General features: G+C 40.9%; 1 protein-coding gene across 1 annotated transcript; it reads left to right on the top strand.

The window, feature by feature from the left end:
* Nucleotides 1-16318: 16318 nt before the first annotated feature.
* Nucleotides 16319-17165, top strand: LOC133064051 (transcription factor BTF3-like). Its single transcript, XM_061153993.1, has one exon. The coding sequence runs from the start codon at nucleotides 16429-16431 to the stop codon at nucleotides 16918-16920; it is 492 nt and encodes a 163-aa protein (XP_061009976.1). The 5' UTR covers nucleotides 16319-16428; the 3' UTR covers nucleotides 16921-17165.
* Nucleotides 17166-17621: the final 456 nt, after the last annotated feature.

The raw sequence follows: 17621 nt of genomic DNA, 5'->3' as shown, positions 1-17621 counted from the left end.
GTTTTGCATATAGGGTTATCATTACCATCTTTCTAAATTCCACATATATGTGTTAGTATGCTGTAATGTTCTTTATCTTTCTGGCTTACTTCACTCTGTATAATGGGCTCCAGTTTCAACCATCTCATTAGAACTGATTCAAATGTATTCTTTTTAATGGCTGAGTAATATTCCATGGTGTATATGTACCACAGCTTCCTAATCCATTCGTCTGCTGATGGACATCTAGGTTGTTTCCATGTCCTGGCTATTATAAACAGTGCTGCGATGAACATTGAAGTACACGTGTCTCTTTCAGATCTGAAAACCTTTTCTTAACTCATGGTTATATGTTGGTAGTTGGGGTTAAATTCACCTGGACAGTTCTGGTCTGAGAGGTGCTCACTCATGCATCTGGCGTCTGCTGCCAACTGTTTGAAATTGGCCGGCGGTCAGGTAGGACAACAGGAGCCACAGATCCATGAATGTCTCGTCACGTAGCAGCCTGGCCCGGGCTTGTTCACATGGCAGCTCAAGTTTCCAAGAGAAGCAAAAAGGCAAGTCCTGAGACACCATCACTTCTCAGGTCCCTGCTTGCATCCAGCCTGTTAGGGGCCATCAGTGAGAAGAGTCACATGACCAAACCCAGAGTCGGTGTAGGAGGGTGCTACCCAAAGGCATGAGTATGCAGCAAACATACAAAACTCAGCAGGCCTAAACCCACTGGGGCCACCTCTGAAATCAATCTACTGCCAGGATAATTATAGGACATTTGAAAGGAATAAATAACACAAGGCCAGACAAAAAATGAATCACAGTTTCTGGTACATAGAAAAGGCTCAGTGAATGCTATCTATCATTGCTGTTGTTGCTGGGGTGGGAGAGGGGTGGTGAGAAATACTGCTCAAATTTTTGTAAACAAGAGAGGATTTCCATTCTGAGTTACAAAAGGAAGGAATTTTAAAAAAATAATTTCCTATCCTCTTAACACCCTCACTCCTTCCCAAGAAAGAGGGAGTGATTTATCTAGTTGGTGAGCTTCATTTCTTTGATGGGTGGTTCTCGATGTCATGGTCTGAAAAGGGAATCATAAACCCTGCTTGCCTCGTAGATTAACTGAAATGACATATGTAAGCATGATTCGTAAAGTGTCAATCATGATATTAATACAAAGTGAGGTATAAATGCACCAAGGCAACATGGCATAATAATCCCAATTACCATTTGTTGAGTGTTTACTATGTTCAAGAATTTTATAGGCATCATTTTGTTTTATCTTCCTGATCATCTTGGCTAAAATACGTCTTCCTTTAATCTTAATATTTGACATAATTGAGCCTCAGAGAGCAACTTGCCCAAAGTCACACAGCTGGCAAATGGTTAAGCCAAGCTTCAAATTAATTTTGCCATCATCACCACCTCCCACCCACCCACCACACACACACACACACATACACACAGTCAATGTCTGTAGACATTTTCTCATCACAACTGGCAAGAGGGTAGAGATACCGACATCTAGTAGATGGAGTCCAGGGATGCTGCTTAACATCCTACAATTACAGGACAGTCTGCACAGTGAAGAATTACCTAACTCAACATGTCAGCACTGCAGAGGTCAAGAAACTCTGCTTTAATTCCTATTAGTGATGGAGGATAGTTTGACAGTGAAATTAGTAGACTCCTAAACTACACTACTTTACTCCTCTTACTGTGTGATGCTGAGCAAGACATTTAGCAACCCCATGCTTCAGTTCCTCACCTCTGGAACAGGGTTAATAAGAGTCCCCACCTCATAGGAGTAATTGTGAAGGTCCATCCTAAAGGAGTTCAGTCCTGGGTGTTCACTGGAAGGACTGATGAAGCTGAAACGCCAATACTTTGGCCACCTGATGCAAAGAGCTGACTCATTGGAAAACACCCTGATGCTGGGAAAGATTGGGGGCAGGAGGAGAAGGGGATGACAGAGGATGAGATGGCTGGATGGTATCATTGACTTGTTGGACGTGGGTTTGTGTGGACTCCAGGAGTTGGTGATGGACAGGGAGGCCTGGAGTGCTGCGGTTCATGGGGTCACAAAGAGTCGGACACGACTGAGCGACTGAACTGAACTGAAATAAGTTACTACATGTATATGGGAGAGTGCTTGACATTTAGCAGAAGCTCAATATATATTCACCATTGATGTATTAAGAAGCCAGGTGCATTGTAACCTCTCTCTCCAGCCCATCTCTGTGTAAATCTTCCCAACCCTGCTCACACTTCATGCTCATGATGATTGAGGGCTCTGAAGTCAGACAGCTTGGATTTCCTGGTCTGTATCCTGACTGTTAATTTGATGGCTTAGGGGATGGAATTCTAAGTGGTCAAGATCAGATAAGGTGCACTTTCTTCAAATAACCTTATGAAACGGGTACTATTTCACAGATGTAACTTTGGAGGGTTCATTCATTTGCCCAAAGATCCACCCAATAAGTGGAGAGTCAGGATTCAAACCAGACCCTAAAGCTGGTAGCTGCCACTGAAAGCTTTCAGTGCCACCACTAGTGGATTTAGAGTCAAACCCTGCCTCTCCATCTACGGAGAATGAATCTGCAGGCATAAGTCAAATGCCATTAGTGAGAACTTCAGAAAATAACATCATCTCTCTGAGCTGTCCTATATAAAAAGATCTCAACTTTGTTGATTGTTGATATCAAGCAGTATTTAAAGACTTTGAGGAGATTTCAGGAAGTAGATGTCCCCTTAGAATGCCTTAGAAAATCCATCTGTGAAGCTAGACTTAGTGGCTTTGAATAAAGTACAAATGGTCATTTAGCAATCCTTGAAATTCCTCCATTTCTAGTCTGACCTTGTCCAGTTATGGGGGTTTATGGAGCAGGGTTGATGGCCAGGTCTGTATCTGAAAAATGCCATATGGCTACCCATGGACCATTCAGCTGTGTCTGGGTCATAGCACACAAATGTGAGAGGAGAGGAAAGATCATTTAATAGGACTATTGTACTCTCAACTTTACCGGTTCAATAACTTTCTCAGCATTCTCAAGAAACTAATATTCCCCAGCTTGCTCTCTTCACTGAAATTTTTCGGTAGCTCTGACCTCTTAGCTGTTTCTTGGAGACTGCTGGTGAACCTCACTTATTCCTCCCATCTTCCCTGTGAGCCTGTAAATTCTCCTTGATTCTCCAGAACTGTGCTACTATAGATGAAGCACTGCTCTCAAAGTAAGAATTTCTAGGCATGAATGAGCCCTGATGGGATAACTCTGGAAAAACGACTAAAATTCTCTGAGCAGTGGTTTCCTCATTCATAAAGCAGAAACTAATAATATCAGTGTCAAGAGCAATTGGAGAATAAAATTGGTTTAGTTACTGTTAAAGTGCTTTGTAATGTGTATAATGTGCTATGATTATTTCTTACGTAGGTATTGCTTTTGCTGTCATTTATTAAGCCTCTCTGATATATCATGAACTGGGAAAGAACTTACATGCATTAGCTCTTCTAGTCTTCACAAACAATCCTACTACATAGGACCCACTGTTGGCCCCATTTTAGGGCTAAAGAAAGCAAGGGTGGAAGAGGTTGAATAATTTCTCCAAGTAGTAAATGATAGGACCAGTATTTGAACCTGGTCTATCATAGTTTGAGTCTATGCTCTTACACTATGCTATACAGTCTCTGGTTCTCTCCAAAACAAAATAAAAGGGTGAAAAAAAGTGGAGGGAACCAAAGTTATTGGCACTGAGACGATTGTTCTTTCTTTTGGGCTTTAGGAAAATAATATGTGGTGAAGTAAACAGACAATGTATACAGACCACTGAGTTGCAAAAGTGTTTATAATCTTCATGACAGCTTTATAAGATAAATATCCTTTTTTGACAGCTGGCTCAGGGGTTTAAGAGATGTGTCTCCATATCGTAGAACTAGTAAATAAAGGAACCAAGACTTGGACCCAAGTTTTCTGGGACAAATTCCTACCATCTTTCCACTATTCCAGAACAAACTGAAGCTTGGTTGAGCCATCTGCCAGTCGTGTGACATTGGACAAGGTACTTAACCTCTCTGAGGCTCAATTATCTCAGATTTAAAAGGAAGACATGGGCTTCCCTGGTGGCTCAGTGGTGATGAATCTGCCTACAATGCAGGAGACTTGGGTTCAACCCCTGGGTCAGGAAAATCCCCTGGAGGAAGAAAATGGCAATGCACTACAGTATTCTTGCCTGAAAAATCTCACAGACAGAGGAGCCTAGCGGGCTCCAGTTCATAGGGTCACAGAGAGGTGGACAAACTGAGTGACTAAACAACAACAAAAGAAAGGCATGTCATCAAGACCAGGACCATTAAGAAGATGATAAAATGATGCGTGTAAAGGTTTTGAAGGTAACAACCACTCAAAAAATGATTGCTGGAATTATTATACCACATCACTTCAGTGTGTTAGTGCCTCATTTTTGTATCATGATTAATGATATTTATACATTATGCTGAATTTTTCTTAAATTCACACTTTTTTAATTTTTACTAGTTATTATATCATATGGTTCAAATTGCAAATGCACAAATCTTCCAGCTTTACTGAAACAGAACTGATGTATAATATTGTGTAAGTCAAAAATATATAATAAAATTATTTAATACATGTTTATATTGTGAAATGATTACTGGAATAGGGATAGTTAACATTTAGCACCTAAAAAGCTACTATTTTTTGTATGTGTGGTGAGAACCTTTAAGACCTACTCTCTTAGCTGCTTTCATACAATACAGTATGGCTAACTGCTATATGGTTAACCATGCTATACATTACAATACCAGTAATTATTCATCCTATTGACATTGTTCAGTCACTAGGTCATGTCCGAGTGGTTGCAGCCCCACAGATTGCAGCATGTCAGGCTTCCCTGTCCTTCACTATCTCTTGGAGTTGGCTCAAACTCATGTTCATTGATTCAGTGATCATGAACCATCTCATTCATCTCATCCAACCATCTCATTCTCTGCTGCCCCCTTCTCCTCCTGCCCTCCATCTTTTCTAGCATCAGGGTCTTTTCCAATGAGTCAGCTATAGCTGGCAGATTTCACACTTTGACCAACTCCATTCATTTTTTGCTACACGCCCTTGCCCCTGGCAATCAGCAATCTGCTCTCTGTTCCTATGAGTTCAGGTTTTTAGATTCCACATATAAATGTTCCAAACATAAATGATCATGCACTTTTGTGTTTCCCTCTCTGACTTGTTTCGCTTAGTATAATGCCCTCAAGGTTTATCCAGGTACTTGTAACTGGCAGAATTTCCTTCCTTTTATGGCTAGGTAAAATTCAGTTATGTGTATATACCACATTTTCTTTATCCACTCATCCACAGATGGACACCTAGATGGCTTTCATGTTTCAGCTATTGTGAATAATGCTGCGATGAGCACGGAAGTGCAGGTATCTCTTTGAGATGGGGTTCATCTCTTTTGGATATGTATCAGATGTGGGTTTGCTGAATAACGTGGCAGTTCTAGTTTTAATTTTTTAAGGAATCTCCATGGTGGCTGTACCAATGTACATTCCCACCAACAGTGCACAAGGGTTCCCTTTTCTTCACATTCTCCCCAGCACTTACCTCTTTTTTTGTTGTTTTTTAATAATAGCTATTCTACCAAATGGGAGGTGATATCCCGTTGTGTTGTGGTTTTTTTGTCTTTTTTTTTTTTTTTTTGCCTTTCAATCCAAACAATAGATTTATTGTTAAGGATAATAGAAACATAAGAAGAGGGCCTACAGAACCTTTCCAGTACCCCTGAATGCACACAGAAGCCCCCTAAAAACCTGGCCCAGAGAACCCATTATAAAGAGCACAGGGCTGGAAAGTCTGGTTTGGTCGCCACTCAGCCATGTACAAACATAGGAACTTAATGAGTCACTTCTCTTGTCTAGGTCCCAGTTTTCTCATTTTGTAAAATAAAAGTCTTGAGCTAGTTGACTCCAGCTCCAGCAAGCTGGGATTCTGTGATTGACAGCAGCCCTTTGGAGCGGACCATGTGATCATCTGGATTTTGAAGAAGTTGCATGTTTGTCACAGTACCGTAAAAGACTTCCTGGCACTGTTTATAATAGCCAGGACATGGAAGCAACCTAGATGCCCATCAGCAGATGAATGGATAAGGAAGCTGTGATACATATACACCATGGGATATTACTCAGCCATCAAAAAGAATTCATTTGAATCAGTTCTAATGAGATGGATGAAACTGGAGCTCATTATACAGAATGAAGTAAGCCAGAAAGATAAAGACCATTACAGTATACTAACACATATATGTGGAATTTAAAAAGATGGTAATGATAACCCTATATGCAAAGCAGAAAAAGAGACACAGATGTACAGAACAGACTTTTGGACTCTGTGGGAGAAGGTGAGGGTGGGATGTTTCTAGAGAACAGCATCGAAACATGTACATTATCTATAGTGAAACAGATCACCAGCCCAGGTTGGATGCATGAGACAAGTGCTTGGGCCTGGTGCATTGGGAAGACCCAGAGGGATTAGGTGGAGAGGGAGGTGGGAGGGGGGATTGGGATGGGGAACACATGTAAATCCATGGCTGATTCATGTCAATGTATGACAAAAACCACTACAGTATTGTAGAGTAATTAGCCTCCAACTAATAAAAATAAATGAAAAAAAAAAAAAAGACTTCCTGGCAAATCACGAATGAAAACCTTCTACTCTGCCCTGGAACCTCCCCACCCTTCAGCTCCCCTGTATCCCTGAAGGTAGAGAGCATGGCCTAAGGACAAATTTAGCTCCAATTCCATATATGTATAGATAGATAGATAGATAGCTTGACTTCTCATAGAATTATTCCATTTGTTCTGTCTACAAAACTAAACTCTACACTAATGACAAGATTTTTTTTTTAACATGAGGAGCTAATCATGTCAACTCCTGCTCAAACATCTATGATAGTTGTTTATCACCTACTGCAGCAAACCCCGTTGATTGCCAACTCTGCAATCATTTGTCCCCGTTCCCTACTTTCTCTCAGGCCCAATTTTGCTCCACTATCTTCTACCTGGCCATGTACTTCAGAAGTGGGTCTTTCCCCCTCCAGGGGGCGAGTCAAGGTTAGAGTGAGCCAGTCATGGTTGTTGCATTCCCCTTGCCAGTGAATGATTTAGGATCGGGCATGTCATGCAGTTTTGGCCACTGAGCCATGAGGATGAATTGATGGGAGCTTCTTAAGAAAACTTTTCCTCACTGATTAAAAAGATACACATCAAGAAAGAAAGCAAACAAACAAACCTCTCCTTCTTTTCAATCACCTTCTGATCAGGAGAAGAGCAAGTGTGAGGATAAACCATTGTACCAAGGATGGCAGAGCAGAAAGGTGGAAGGAACCTAGGTCCTTAATGCTAGAGCTGACCAGTGTGTTTTTATTTGCATTTCCCTATTCGTTAGTTTCTTGAGCACTTTTTGTTTACCTGTTGGCCATTTGAATATCTTCTTTGCAAAAACGTCTGTTCAGGCATTTTGCCCATTTTTTTCCAATCAGATAATTTGTGGTTTTGTTATTGAGTTGCATGAGTTCTTTATATATTTTGGATATTAACTCCTTATCGGATAGATAGTTGGAAAATATTTTCTCCCATTCTGTAGATTGGTGATTGTTTCTTTTGCTATGCAGAGCATTTTTAGTTTGATATAGTCTCGCTTGTTTATTTTGCTTTTACTGTTTGTGCTTTTGTTGTCATATCCATAAAATCATTGCCACCACCAATGTCAAGAATGTTTTTGTCTCTGCAATCTTCTGGGATTTTTATGGTTTTGGGTCTTGCATTTAAGTCTTTAATCTATTCTGAGTTAATTTTTTATGTGTGGTGTAAGATACAGGTCTGGTTTCATTCTTTTGCATGTGAAAATCCAGTTTCCCCAACACATTTGTTGAAGAGACTGCTTTCTCACCATTGAGTATTTTGGCTCCCTTGTCAAATATTAGGTGAAATTAGTTGATGCGTGAGTTTATTTCTGGATTCTTCATTCTGTTCCATTGGGTCCTCTTTGTATCTCTTTGTTTCTCTGTCTCTATTCTCTCTCTTTTGTTATCCAGGTAAGAATTGTCATCTTGTTTATTTTTTCAAAAACTTGACTTACGGTTTTGTTAATCTCTTCCACTGTTTTCCTATTTTATAGTTTACTTATTTTTCCTCTAATCCTTATCTGTTCCTTCTTTCTGCTAGCTTTCAGCTTAGTATATTCTTCTTTTGCTAGTTCTTTGGGCCATAAGATTACAGTTGAGCAAATCTGCAGAGTGGACTCCACAGTCACTCCTGGCGGGGTTGCATCTCAGGCTGTTCTTCCCAGGAGGCTATTGCCGCTGGCTGGACTCTATGTTCAGGCAGGGCTGCAGGCAGAGCAATGCAGTCAGAAAAGACCATAGGCTGCAATCAGGCAAGACCACACGCTATGCCTCAAAGTCGGGCAGGACCTAGGTAGGGTTTCATGACCAGGTAGGCGGCCTGGCTAGGCTCCACTGTTGTACAAGGTGACTGGCTGGAATCACTGGTCAGGAGGGTCTCCTAGCTGTGTACTGCATTTGGCTGGGGCTAAAGACTCTGCTCCGGAGTCAGGCAGTGGGTCTGTTGCTGTGCAGTCTCGCTCATTAGGACGGGATCACGCCACTGGCTGGGCTCCCAGTACAGGCAAAGATGCAGTCTGTATTGAGCAGTCAAGCAGGATTATAGGTTAGCTATGCTGTGGGGCAGGGCTGTAGACTGAGTTCTGCCTCTCTGTGGTACTGTGAGCTGAGTTCCAAGGATGCCTAGGACTACTGTTTAGGGTCCCTAGTTGTACAGGGTTAGAGACTATACTTAACAGTAGGGTAGGGTCTCTGGCAGAGATCCTGCCCAAGCATAGCTGTAGGGTGGGCTCTATGGCTGCTTGAGTTGTCTAGCTAGGCTTCCTGGTTGGGGAAAACTGGAGACTAGGCTGAGCAGTTGGACAAGGCTGCATATTTGCTTTCTTGTCAGGGCAGAGCCATAGGAGGGCTCCACAGCCAGGACAGCTCATTGACTGGGAACTCAAATCAGGTAGAACTGCCAACTGAGCTCACTGGCCAGAAGGGTCATCAGCTTGGTTCTGCAAATGAGCAGAGTCACTGCTCGTGATCTCTGCTCAGGTTTTGCTCAAGCAAGTATATGACCCACCAAGTTCTAAAGATTGATTACTATAAGCCTTGTCCCCCTTCTCTGCCTCTATCTGATCCCTGCTAATGAAACCCTGCAGATTCTCCTGTGACCATCATGAGTCAAGACCCAGGTGGGCCACCTGGGAGATACTCCACTATACTGAGGGAGCTGAATGTCCACCTTGGGTTCTCTTTTTCCCACTGGAGAAGCCATAGACCCAAAGGGACCCATTAGGTGTGGCAATGTGCTGCCCTGGGAGAGGAGCAGTGTGGTCAGAGTGTAGCCACTCCTCTTACTTTCTGATGTGGTCCCTCTCTGTCTTTGTGATCTAGAGTGTCCTTCAGATTCACCCCCACTTCTAGGATTTTCACGGTGCTGTCTTGTCTATGGATCTTCTTGTGAAACAGACTGAAGTCAGGAATTGACATACATGGCCATCTTGATGAGGTCACTTACACATTGGGCTTAAATACATCATTTCAGTACATCTATGTGACAAGCTGGGGTTACGGCTCTCTTTTTCAGATGATGACATTGAGATGGTAAATAATAACGACACTTGTTCAAATCACATAAACGGTAAGTAAAGGATTGGAGATGCAATTTGGTCTTCTGATCTCAAATAAAGAATAATTTCTACTGTACTGTGCCAGGCATTAAATACAATGTACACAACCTCTTCATTCATTTATTTACTCAACGACTATTGAGTTATCCCTCAAGTTTGAAAGTGAAAGTTGAATTCAATTTTCTTCTCACATGGGGTCACCTTTTCCAGTCACAAAATTGAATTTCTTATGGGTGATTGAAGAGATCTCTCCAAGAGGCAAGAATACAATTTATTCATTTAAGATATTATTAAGCACCTACTGTATGCTGAGAAATATGCTATCATACATGCTATGATATAAGTGCTGTGAGTGTGTGTGTGTGCTCAGTCACTTCCGTCATGTCCAACTTTTTGTGACCCCATTGACCATAGCCCACCAGGCTCCTCTATTCATGGGATTTTCCCAGCAAGAATACTGGCATAGGTTGCCATGCCCTCCTCTAGGGGAGCTTCCCGACCCAGGGACAAAACCCACATCTCCTGCGTTGCAGGCAGATTCCTTACTTGCTGAGCCACCTGGGAAGCCCCAATACAACTGCTATGAGGCAAAAAATAGAGTCATCATAACAACCTAGAGACGTCAGGAAAACATCCATAGAAAATGATATCCAAATCAACCTGTGAATGATAAGTAGAAGTTAGCCAGGTAGTAGCTTTTCGGGCAAAGGAAAGCATGCACAGCAGAGAAGTGTGGTGCATTAGAAGTGGTAGGAATTCCTGGAAAGCCAGATTACAGAGGGGAATGCAGAAAGTCAGGCAAGAGAGGAAAGATAGGGGGAAAACTTTGCAGATTTGCTATATAAATTATGCCAAGGAGTTCTTACTTTATCTGAAATCCCTTGGGAAATCATTTGGAGATTTTTTAAGGCAGAGGTAAACAAATCAGGTTGCTGATCGACTTAGTGATGATTTAGAAATATCACTGTGGCTGGCTTGAGGATGTATGGACTAGAGTAGGGGAAAGGCTAGAAAGATAAAGACCAATTAGCATTGTTTGCAACAATCCAGGTGAGAGCTGATAGTGGCCTCTGAGTAGCAGTGAGCATGAAAAAAAAAAAAAAAAAGATGGATTCCTGGGATATTTGGGAAATAGCATTGACAGTGCTTAGCAAATTAATGAGTTAAACTGATCATTTCCTCATCTCTGCTACTGTCTCAATATTTGCATGGGCAAATGAGTAGAGCTCAGCCCTGCCAGATCTGAATTTGGAGAGCTACCAGAAGATAGGTGTTGGGGTCAGTTCTGAGGATCCCTCAAAAAGGTGAGCTTTGACTGTTGAGCATCTTTCCCATAAACATACTGGAAAGTCTCCTAGCCAAGGGGCCAGTGGAAAAAGTGTATAATGGGGATCAAGGTCTCCTCGGAGATGACAGTTGACATGTCAGCACTCTTGTAGCAATGGGCCAGCAATGGCCCACAGCAAACTCCTCCAATCTGGAACTGGCTAAATTGGATGCCTGACAGCTTCAAACTCAGAGACAGAGCCTGCATCTCAAACAGGAGAGGGAGAATTGTCTAAACGCTTCGATTTTTGTAATTGAAGCAATTGCACATCATTTTACTTGCCAGCTTGCTGACAGGATAACCAGTTTGAGCTGAGTGTGGGAATTCAATTATGTATCTTCTGTCTGTATCTTTGAAAGAAAGCCACCCGACTAGCCTGTCAAACATTCACCATGTTTGCCTGTTGGAAATTGCTATCTCTTCTTGACACAGGAAATGTCTCCACAGAAGAGAAACCTATTATATTTTACAAAGCTAGCACACCCTATCACAAAACTTGACAAAGAAAGCATAGAAAAAGAAAACTACAGGCCAATTTTATCTATGAATATAAGTGCAAAATTCCTAAATAAAATACAAGCATATGAAATATGGAAATGCTAGAGTTTTTCCATTAAAAACTGAAGCAAGGCAGTATGTTCACTATGACCTTAATTATTTAGCATTACTCTGGAACATCTGGCCAATGCAATAAGACAAGAAACATAAATAAAGTTTATAATTGTTGAAAAGGAAGTAGTAAAATTTTGCATTATTTTCATATATCTATCTAGAAAACTCAAGCAAATGAACTGAAAAGCTGAAAAAACTTTAGCACTCATAAGAGTTAATTCATTTCTCTTCTTGGAATTTAATCTGAAGAAATATTCAGAGATTCAAAGCTTTATAATATAGTCTTATCCCAGCATTATTTTTATTAGTGATAAAAATTGAAAATCATTCAAACATCTAATAAGGGCATGATCAAATATTTTAGATCCAGATGATGAAATATAAAGCCATTAAAACTTATACGTAAAAAGAAAATAAAATAAAATTTAAAAAACTTATACTTTAACAAGTATTTAACAACATGAAGAAATGCTCACATATCATGAAAATAAGAATAAAAATAAGAGTAAAATAATACAAGCCTAAATTCAGTGTGATTCCTCTTATAAAGTAAGTAAATATGTATATACATATATCTACATAGAAAATATATTGGAAGGATGGAATATAGAAATGGCATTACAGTTGTCACTGGGGTTTTTCAACTTTTATAGAATTTACATGAATCAGTCTCACAAATTACACTGTATATATGGTGGTGGTTTAGTAGCTAAGTCACGTCTGACTCTTGCAACTCTCTGCCAGGCTCCTCTGTCCATGGGATTCTCCAGGCAAGAATACTGGAGTGTGTTGCCATTTCTTCCTCCAGGGGATCTTCCCAACCCAGGGACTGAACCCAGGTCTCCTGAATTGCAGGCAGGTTCTTCACCAACTGAGCTACGAGGGTAGCAATGAACTTTTGGTGATAGTTTAGTTGCTTAGTTGACTATGCACTCTCCCTCCCTCCCTCTCTCTCTCTATAAAACACACTATAAAATTAGGAGATTAAGTCAGATGATATTAATGATCCCTGCCCTTCTGTTCTTGGTTTAATATGACAATTTTCTATGAAAATCTGATGCTTTAAAGCATAAAAGGATCTATCATCTTATTATCCCCCATCAACCTGTATTGGACTGTCATATAATATCAACTAACTTCTCTCAGAGATTCTGGGCAGCTGGTCTTCCTGGACACAGAATCAACGTCCAACCTTATCATTCACAAAAACTTTTCTTACCTAGCCCACTCTGGAGTTCAATTTGTTACATGGCTCATTATTTGCCATACTTAGTGTCTCCCCTGGGCCCCTCTCACAAACCCTTATCAAAACCACATCTGAGATGAGCTTCCCAGGTGGGCTTATCTTCCAGCATCATTATATCAAGAAGCACTTGGATTCCCAGGTCAGGACCCCCCCACCCCCGGGACATCTACCAACTGCAGGGCTCTATGTTTACTTGGGATCTCCCTTGATAGATTGCTTGTCTGCATTTTCCCTCATGGCAGATAACAGCAGACCCAGCATGGACATCAACCCAGCAGACCAATACTAGTGATTAAGTGCAAAGGATCTACTCTAATAGAAATACTTTACCTACAAAAATAGTCTTGGAGTGGGAAAACCTTGGGGATTTACTGAGCCCAGTAACTTTAGAGAAACTGAGAGTCAAATCCAGAGATAGTAGCCATGAATGCCCCATCCATAGGAGGACAGCAACACCACAAGCCAGAGATGAAATCAAGGATAAAAACAAGTCAGAAATTATGCAGAAAAGCCTGGACACGGCTGCAGACCCAAGACTCAACTTCAGTCATTTGCTGTGGACATGTTGTGATGGATAAAAGCAAGGGACACAGGAACACAAACTCAAATGCCCATAGCGTCCAGGAAGTAATCTGAAAAAATGAAGCAGGTCAGCAGGAGGATGCATGTCTCAATGGGGTAATTTTGATCCACTGCTACCAGATCTGTTTTGTTTGTTTTTTGTTTGTTTGTTTGTTTCTTTTTTTAAAATAAAAGCTGTGTGCTGTGCTGTGCTTAGTCGCTCAGTCGTGTCCAACTCTTTAAGACCCCAAGGACTGTAGCCCACCAGGCTCCTCTGTCCGTGGGGATTATCCAGGCAAGAATAAAAGCTAGAGCCCCAAATATTTGTGTAAAATGCTTCCCAGGTGACGCTAGTGGTAAAGAACCCACCTGCCAGTGCAGGAGACGTAAGAGACATGGGTTCAATCCTTGGGTTGGGAAAATCCCCTGAAGGAGGAAATGGCAACCCCCTCCAGTATTCTTGCCTAGAGAATCCCGTGAACAGAGGAGCTGGTGGGCTACGGTCCATAGGGCCACAAAGAGTTGGACACAACTGAAGCAACTTAGCACACACACATGCTTAAATTTTTAAATGTTGCCAGATAATATTGTGAATATTATATAAGTAAAAAACAAAAAAATTGCAGACTTGATTAGGTCAATGGAGCTCAATTTATGACTTCTGATTAAAAGTTAGAAAGTTGGAAGGACATAAGGAATTGATTTTTATAACATTGGCACATCCTCAACTAAACCCAACTAAGAAACTTTCCTTCTTAGGAGTGTAAGAAAGGAAAAATCATGCTTTTATTTGCTCCAGATAATGATCCATCATGCCTCAGGGTATTGCAAGGCAGAAACTGTCACCCACCCAGCCTGAGCCCTACCTATTCCCCCATACCTAGGCATCTGGTCAGTTCCCAAGGATTGAATATGCACACCTAGGGAAACCAATTTTGAGGAATTTAAAGGTATAACAGTAGTGACAGCAGAAATCAGAATGCCATCAGACTTCTAATAGGGTCTGACCCATTGATAACTTCTTTGATCTTTTCTACCCACAGAAGACTTCTGACACTAATAGTGTGAGGTTTTTTCCCCTACACCAACAACCAATTTTCCAATGCTCCAGATACCAGCTGGGTGTCCTAGAATTTAACCCAACTGTGACACTAACCACCTGGAATAAGCATCAGCTAAAGGGCTCACAAGTTAAGGGCTCAGCCCCAAAGACTGCCCCCACTTCAGATGCTAGTTGCACCAGGACTTTTGATGAACTGGATATATATTCAGGGAGTTCCCACAACCTCCTTTTGAGGTTCAATCATTTCTTTAACAGCTCCCAGACGTAAAGGAAAGCACCTCACTTACATTTACTAGCTTTTATAAAGAGTAAAAATGAAGAGCCAAATGAAGAGGAATACAGAGCAACGTCTGGAAGCGTCCTGAGCACAGGATCTTCTGTCCCATGGAGCTGAGGTGCACCGCCCTCCCAGCACTTAGGTGCATTCTGCCTAATGTTGAAGCTCTCTGAGCCCCATAGTTTAGAAGTTTTTAATGGAGGTTTCGTTACATAGGCATGATTGATTAGATCTCTTGCCATTGGCAATTAACTCAATCTCCAGCCTCCCTCTCCTTCCTGGAGGTCCTCTGATCATGCTTTGGTCTTTCTGGCCACCAGCCCCAATTGTGAAGTTATTTAGGAACCCCAGCCACCAGTCATCCCCTTAGCATACAAAAGGATACTCATCATTCCAGGGACTCCAAGGGTCTTAGAGGCTCTCATGTCAAGAAGATCAAATATTTATGATAACATATGTTCCTATCATCCCTTACCACTTGGAGGGTTTTAGGAGCTCTGTACCAGGAACTCGGGACAAAAATCAAATATACATATATATATATATATTTCTTATTATATCACGATATCACTAGAGCTAATCTGTTGGACTAGCTCTAGTTGATCATTGTCTATTAATACAGGTCTCCAGGGAATGCAAACTAGTCCAAATCAGAGAGATAGATGGTCGGATGTCCTCACTGAGAACAGCGGGTTTGTCAACTTTTAAAACTCCCTGTCTAACTCAAGTTTTTAGATGTATATTGACCAATACATGGTCCATAATTTATCTCAGAGGCCTTCTGATCCTTTCTTGGAAGCTTAAGACATACAAAGCATATATCACCATGTTGTTGGCATGAGTAACCTAAATATATATATATATATATATATATATATATATATATATATTTCACCTGACATTTCCTCCAAAAAGGGAAACAAAAAACCAGATATAATTAAAGAAATCATAAATTTCTCCAAAACGGAGGGACTTGAATTTTCAGGTTAATATACCCTCCTGGCACCCAGCACAAGGAGTGAAGACTCACATCAAAGCTCATTTTGATGACATTTCAGAATAACAGATAAACTGAAGATCCTTCCAGGAAGGGAGACACTAAGACACTGTCCTTCACTAGGAGTACGAGAAAGGAAAAATAGGTTATATATTAAGATGTGAAAATTACAACGACATCTGGAAGCCAGGACACTCTAGAGAAACACTTAAAAATCTGAGGAGAAATAATTTCTAACCTACAATTTCGAGCTAACCTAGAAATCTGTTTGTGAAAGTAAATACAAGTCAGTTTTAAATATTCAGAATCTCAACCAGTTTCCCTTCTTCTCACATTTTCTCAGAAGCTACTAAAGAAAATACACCAAGGGAAAAGAAGACATAAAGCCCAGGAAAAAGGTGAGCCAAATGAAAATGTTGAGGAAGTTTCCAAGATGGTGGCAAAGATTCAGGATAGCATCTGTATAAACGGTCGAGGGAGGGACGATCAAAACTGGAGCAAGAGGCTCTAGCTGCCAGCTTGCGTCCCCGCGTGTGTGCGCCCAACCTCAGCTGGTCTGCCCGAGACCACCTGAGCGCCAACCCTAGTCCCCCGCGCGGCCCCATTTCCGCTCCAACAAGATGAAAGAAACTATCATGAACCAGGAGAAACTCGCCAAACTGCAGGCACAAGTGCGCATTGGTGGGAAAGGAACTGCTCGCAGAAAGAAGAAGGTGGTTCATAGAACAGCCACAGCAGATGACAAAAAACTTCAGTTCTCTTTAAAGAAGTTAGGGGTAAACAATATCTCTGGTATTGAAGAGGTGAATATGTTCACAAATCAAGGAACAGTGATCCACTTTAACAACCCTAAAGTTCAGGCATCTCTGGCAGCAAACACTTTCACCATTACAGGCCACGCTGAGACAAAGCAACTGACAGAAATGCTCCCCAGCATCTTAAACCAGCTTGGTGCCGACAGTCTGACCAGTTTAAGGAGACTGGCTGAAGCTCTGCCCAAACAATCCGTGGATGGGAAAGCACCACTTGCCACTGGAGAGGAGGATGATGATGATGAAGTTCCAGATCTTGTGGAGAATTTTGATGAGGCTTCCAAGAATGAAGCAAACTGAATTGAATTAACTTCTGAAGAAGATAAATCTTGAAGAAGTTACTGGGAGCTGCTATTTTATATTATGACTGCTTTTTAAAATTTTGTTTATGGATCTGATAAAATCTAGATCTCTAATATTTTTAAGCCTAAGCCCCTGGACACTGCAGCTCTTTTCAGTTTTTGCTTATATACAATTCATTCTTTGCAGCTAATGAAGCTGAAGAAGCCTAAGAATAAAGTTTGAGACAAAGATAAATAAAATTCTTTGCCTAGTAAAAAAAAAAAAAAAAACTGGAGCAAGAGGATGGAAAGTTCCAGGGGTCACAAACACAAGACTCTGGAAACGTATCTAACACAATTGATAGCAAATGAGTTTTTTTAAGAATTTGTTGAATAATTTGGAAAGGAATAAGTATTTAGAAAACTAAGCAAATAAAGTTTAAAAGAGACAATTATTAACTCCTGGAAAAATTAAAAGTCAGGAACTATAATCATAGGATGACCATATGGTCTATCAGAGAACTGTATTTTTATAATCATAATGATGTAAGAAACTATTTAACATAAAATTTTGATATAACCATATTGAGAGAGTGAGGGAAAAGGGAGAGGAAGGCAATAAAGCAAGGACTGGAGTAGTATAAGAAAGCTAAATTCTTGTGTCCCGGGATTTTAGAAAGCCAAAGATTATTTTTTAATTAAAATTCTTTAAAAATCAAG

The sequence above is a fragment of the Dama dama genome, chromosome 10 (assembly GCF_033118175.1).
Source record: "Dama dama isolate Ldn47 chromosome 10, ASM3311817v1, whole genome shotgun sequence".
NCBI lineage: Eukaryota > Metazoa > Chordata > Mammalia > Artiodactyla > Cervidae > Dama > Dama dama.
This window is presented reverse-complemented; position numbering and strand designations above follow the sequence as displayed.